At 31.5% G+C, this 6,278-nt stretch overlaps 2 protein-coding genes across 2 annotated transcripts in view; one reads left to right on the forward strand and one right to left on the reverse strand.

The window, feature by feature from the left end:
- Positions 1-6,278, forward strand: part of LOC107619863 (diacylglycerol O-acyltransferase 2D-like) — a 24,059-nt gene that overhangs the window by 13,599 nt on the left and 4,182 nt on the right. The gene's annotated exons all lie outside the window — the stretch shown is intronic.
- LOC107619856 (protein PIN-LIKES 3-like) overlaps positions 2,548-6,278 on the reverse strand; it is a 7,161-nt gene continuing 3,430 nt past the window's right edge. The window contains exons 8-10 of the mRNA XM_016322094.2: positions 3,807-3,859; positions 3,521-3,706; positions 2,548-2,735 (exon numbers count right to left, since the gene is read on the reverse strand). Of these exons, the coding sequence (XP_016177580.1) occupies positions 2,611-2,735; positions 3,521-3,706; positions 3,807-3,859 (364 nt within the window). The 3' untranslated portion in view covers positions 2,548-2,610. The remainder of the gene's footprint in view (positions 2,736-3,520; positions 3,707-3,806; positions 3,860-6,278) is intronic.

Raw genomic sequence — 6,278 nt, forward strand, 5'->3', positions numbered from 1 at the left:
GATCATCAACCATAATAAAATTAAACCCTTCTCTGATCAATTGCTTAACGTCATTATCTGATTTAATTTAGAATTATTATTAATAACCTAACCAGCCTTGTTGATTTAATTTATGTTATTTCTAGCTAGTAGTACTTATTAAGTTTATATATATATAAGAGATACTTTTTATATTACCTTTTTAAAATATTTTAAAGGGATCCAAACGTGTTTCAACCTTTCTTTTTATCTCTTTTAAGTCATTTAAATTAAAAGTCAAAACAATTATAAAACATTAGTGCATGACATGTTATGTTATGAATTTTCAAAAAGAGTCTCACATGAAGGGTTAACATATGAAAAAGAATTTTATAAGACGTTCAATTCTCTCAATATATATATAAATTAACTTTTTTTTATGATATATGAAAAAAAAAAAACATCAATTTCAATCAATTCTTAAATCAAGATATATGTATAGTTATGCAAGATAAAATATGCATCTTCTAAGAAAATACTCACTTATTAGTCATTTTTAATGCAATAAAGTAAACAAAAAAATTAATTTTTTTAAACAAAAAATACAATTGAATACACACTATATTATTTCCTAAAAAATTACTAATAATAACTAATTGTATTATATTATCATCGTGTTAAAGCAGACTTCAAAATGAATAGAAAATATTTAAAGTTTTTTCTTCTTTCCGTTTCAAGAATTGAATGGTGATGGAGAAGACAAAATTGATAGTTGGCGGTTCATGCACTTATGCGTCAAATTGACACATTTTAAAATGAATGATAATTAGAGTGACCAACTTGTCTTCTAAAAAAAGCATATCTACCATTCAACCTTATTACCTTCTTTCATCGTCATCTGCTGATTGAAAATTATAAGAAGACAAATAATATGAAAACAACCCCTTTATTTTGTAATGCATATTGAAAGTGAAAATAGCATTTATATATATTGGTAATTTAATTTGATGTATGATGTTGGTTGCATATGTTGACTCGCATGAAAAACATGTTAGGGGCATATTTAATTTGGATTGAGTAGTATTAGATTTTATTGGATTTTTATTTACCGATAATTATAGAGACAATGAAAAATTTTGACAATGTATACAATAAATTTTAAATTTAGTCCAATATAAAAAAAAAAAAAAAAACTCAACCAGTTATTTTAAAAAGTTAACCATCTCAACCCTAATTTGCTATCAAAGGAATTTACCCAAACACCTTCTCCCCTCTTCCCAAAACCATCAGTTATCCCATCTTCATCAATCATTCCACTTTTCGGCGTTAGAAGCTTTTTTATCGGCCATCTTCAAACAACCATCCACGTAATTATTAAAATAATCATCCGACTACTTAGTGAAATGACTATCCAGCATTTGTTATTTGTTATTGTATATACTTAAACTGATCAAACAAAATAACCACCCAATTAATAATTAAAATAACCATCTACATACCTAGTGAATTGAACATTCAGCATCTAAATTCGCCCATTAATATATATACCTTAGTAGGAACCTCCGCAACACCATAAAACAAAACACTCGCCTTCTTGATATCTTCAATCCGATGCACCACATCCACCGGAGGCAATCCACTGAACCCCAAATCATCGTACACGTGGCACCATCCCCACCCGCTATATGTCGCGGACGAAGACGCTGGGACGGTGAAACCCGCCGATTGTCGGGGGGCTGTACGACCGCCGCATTGGTGGGCTGTGCAACGGACACAACATGCACGAAGGGGGTGTCTTCGTCGGACGTTCTCGGACAGCTAGGCGGCGTCGGATTGCGTTCTGGGTGGCAGACGATGGTGATCTTCGCGGCGTTAGTGCGGAGAGAGTAGAAGAGACTGTCGAAGCTGCTCGAGCAAATGACGCAAATTGCGTGACGGTGCTGCTCGAGCGTTCGTGGTGCGCACAGCGGTGTTAATTAGCCGGAGCTATGAGCGACAGTGGCTGTTGTTGGTGGCGGCGCGGCACTGATGAGACAGGAAGAGACTGGACGAAAAGAAAGTCACATCATGAGAGAGAGATCGTTTTTGCGGTGTACGTAATTGTTACAAATCCTTATTTACTTTGAATTTCAAATAAAAAATTATTAAAAATTAATTAATTTAATTATCATTTGATGTTAATTTCAACTTTATTCTTATTGTATACATTGTATACTAAATTCATTGTCTCCCCATACTTATCATGTTAATTTGGATTGAGTAGTATTAGATTCTATTGGACTTTTATCTACAGATTTCGTATTTAATATGTGGCACCAAATAGTATATTAACGTGAATTACGTTTTAAATTTTCAAATATTAGGTTGATTTATCATTTTATATTTTAGGGACAAATTAAACGTGACTACGTGAGTATTAACTTTTAAAAAAATGATAGTTATATACAAGTTTTTTACTATTAAATATGTGTAATAATGACAAATGTGAGATTATAATTATTTAAAATGATAAATACTTTATTATTTTAATAAGAGATTTTAATAAGATTAAACTTTAGAAATAACATATATATATATGGTAAACCTTCTTTTTTTCTTTTCTATCTTGAAACAATTAAAATATATATTATTTGAATAATGCTTGAAAAAGAGTCAGTCGAGCATCCACATGAAGAAAGTGCACCAAAGAGTGAGAGTAAATGTAGAAACTGCATAGGTCCATAGCATTATTAAGGAACATTCACTTTCAGCAACCCCAAGCAACTGAGCAATTGTTCCTGCATGCATGCATTCAACCTTAATTAATTAATTAATTAATTCGCGTTGACAAATTATAATTACACAGTCTTATTATTGTTTATTAGCTTCTTGTCGATCAAGTCGTATTTTTAGATATACATGTATATATTTTACATGCTATAAACGCATATACAAAATCAATTACAATCTAGTGATTAAGGATCGTAGGTAAAAAAATTTCATTTTTTTGAAAAGTACATAGATTAAAAAAAGTAAAATATTAAAAATATAAGAATTAAAAAAAGTTTAATTACTTTAATTTGTCAATCTTTATAATTTTACTTAATTTTCAATTAGATCGAATCCATATACCATATTAGATTTTGTAATTAAGTCATTATCTGGACAAAAATATTAGAATTAACTGAATATTCCATTAAACAAAATAAATATGCTTAATACTTGACTTAATATTTTGTTTTGTTTAATAGAATATTTCGTTAATTCCAACGCTTTTGTTACAATAGGAATCTAGTTATAAAATCTGATATGGTATAACGATTCAATCAAAAAAATTCGAAAAAAAAATATAAATGCCTAAAAAAATATGTGATGATAATAGTCTAAATTTTAGTGTTATATAAAAAAAATTAGTATATACTGCCTTCACTAACAATGTATAAATCTATTCTCTTAATTATATTAAAACTTAGGCTTATATATTTAAACTATGATTATCACATACAAATTTAGATATTATAAATTAATAACTCAAAAAAACCCTAATTATTACAAATAAATATGTGGAATGAATTGATCATACCTACAGAAGTTGCAGGAGGAAGTGCATATTGAAGCATAAGAACAAACTGATATAAATTGTATGATCCAACCAATCCCCAATAATATGCAGCCTTAACAATCAAAACACCCAATAATGGTGATAATATGAACCGCACTACCATAATCCCTATTATTAGATACCAGCTTATTCCTGATTGCTTTAAACCTGTCAAATTAATTTGGAATAACATTTAAATATAATTATCAAGTTTGATATGTAAAAAAAAAAAAAAAAGTATAATTACAATTGATAAAATTAAATATACCATCAAGAAGATTTGCTCCCACTATCAAAGTCATGGACACAATTGTTCCCTCCCTGCGATTAGGTATATAATAAGGTTTTTTTTTTATTATTCAATGGGATAATATAATAATAAGAACACGTTATATTACATGTATATACAAAATTAGCTATAAATAATCAACTATTGTATATATAAATATTAGGGTTAAGTACGATTTTGGTCCCTAAGGTAGGAATTAAAATTTTTTTTTTGTCTCCAACCTTTTTTTGTTTACAAAATCGTCCCTAAGGTTTAACTTAGTTTTAAAATCGTAATTTTTACCAAAATTTTAATTTTTATCACCAAATAACCCCTAACTAAAAAAAGAAAAAAAAAAAAAGAAAACGGATTAAAGGGGGATGGATCACGCTTTGGAGGGGGTTCAGGGAAGAAGAGGGGGAAGGGAAGGTGGGAAAGGAAAGAGAAAGGGAATTCGCTGCCGCTGTTCCTCGCCGTTCGTCATTGCTCCTCGTCGTTCGCATCCTCGCCGCTGGATTTCGCTGCTGCTCTTCTTCTTCGCTCAACGTCGACGCCAGCAGATCCGCAAGGGTGGATGTCGTGCGCCGCTTGTAAACTCCGTAAAATTAGTAAATAATTAGTCAATAAATTGAATTTTAATTAGGAAAATTAAAAATGCAAAACTAATATCAAAATAGGATAGAGCTCTTCAAAACGAGAATTTTGATACTAATTTCAAAAAATTTGGCCCAAAATTGGACCGGATGGACAGCCATAGGACAGGCATGCATCATGTGCACACTGTGTGAATTGCTTGTTTGTGAACTATTTGGGAATGCCTACATGATTATAACATGATATCTGTTGTACTTGTTATCTGTATTACATGTAAGTTAGTTGTGCTTGCCTTGTTTGCTTATTTGTCTGTGTAAACTAATTGGTGATGGAGAAGTGGAGGAAGGGTGGACCGGTTTGGAGTTAATGTTAGGTTTAAAATATGTTAAGGTTAGAATTCATTAGGTCACCTACCCCTTTTTATGGCTTCTGCTTAGAAATTAAGCTTTGCAATTGTATGATGGAGTTCTAGGATTGTCTCTGGCATTCCCAGGACCTTATTTATTATACGCGTGGCACCTTTACCATGTTGAGAACATCCGGTTCTCCCCCATACTGTGTTACTGTTTTCAGATGCAGGTCGAGAGGCTCCTCGCTAGGCGTTTGGATCTCTGAAGCGGAGCTGTTCCTGGGTTTTTGGTGTTTATCAGCTTATGTATATAAGTACTTAGCTTTCTCTCCAAGAAACTTATCTATTTTGTTCCTCATAGAGGTTACAGGAGAGTTAGGGACTTATTACTGTACGTTGGGTGTTTGGGATACTTATGTAATTATATGTAAATATTCTCCGGCCAGTCTTGGCTTCGCAGGCTGAGTCAGGAGCTAGTTTCACTGTATTTTTGGCTTTTTTTTTTATTCTTTTGCTTATTCATATCTGTAATCTTCAAGTTTCTTCGCACGCAAGTTATTCCGTTCCGGAGCATTGCGCTTTTTATTTTACGAGTTTTGTTTTACCCATTTTTCAAGGCTCCTAGTTTATTATATTCTTTCTACTATTATATGTATGTATTTTATTTTAGCAGTCGTAGTGCCTCGCCACCTCTGTTTTACATCCTAGGTGTAAAGCTCTATGTGGTAGGGTGTTACACCGCTCACCGTTTCTGCTCTTCCTTCTCGCTCGGTCACCGGTCATTGCTGCTCCTCGTCACTCATCGCTGTGCTTCCTAGGGTTCCAATTCTATTTCTGATTTGTTGATTTTGTTAATTACATTGTTGTCTTCTGTTAATTATATTGATTTTTTTATTTGTGGATTTGTTGCTTTTATTAATTACATTATTTCTGATTATGATTCTATTATTGTTGTGGATTCTGATTCCATTATGTTTCCATGGTTCTGCTTCTGTTTCTTCTGCTTCTGATTCTGATTTCATTATCCATTGTTGTTGTTAATGCTTCTGGTTGCTTCTATTTCTGTTTCTTTTGTTGTTGTTGTTGTTGTTGTTCTTTGGAGTTGGGAGAGATAGTGATGGAGATTATACATATTTGTTGATGCTTCTGGTTTCTTCTGCTTCTGGTTCTGGTTATTTTTTTTATGTTTATTACATTATTTCATTGTTGTTATTGCTGATGCTTTGATGATGAAGAAGAAGAAGAAAAAAGAAGAAGAGATGATGTTGTGATGGAGAAGAAGAAAAAGAAGAATAGGAAATTAAGATTTTGGGGATGAAGGGGAAAAGTATTTTGGTCTGAAGAACGATTTTAAAATTAAGTTAAACCTTGGAGACGATTTTGTAAATAAAAAAGGTTGGAGACAAAAAAAAATTTTCAACCCCTATTTTAGAGATCAAAATCGTACTTAACCTTAAATATTATTTGAAGCCTCATAAAATTAAAAATATCATATTACTATAAATAAATTTATTTGATTATTCGTCTGA

Source organism: Arachis ipaensis, chromosome B10 (assembly GCF_000816755.2).
Source record: "Arachis ipaensis cultivar K30076 chromosome B10, Araip1.1, whole genome shotgun sequence".
Classification (NCBI taxonomy): domain Eukaryota; kingdom Viridiplantae; phylum Streptophyta; class Magnoliopsida; order Fabales; family Fabaceae; genus Arachis; species Arachis ipaensis.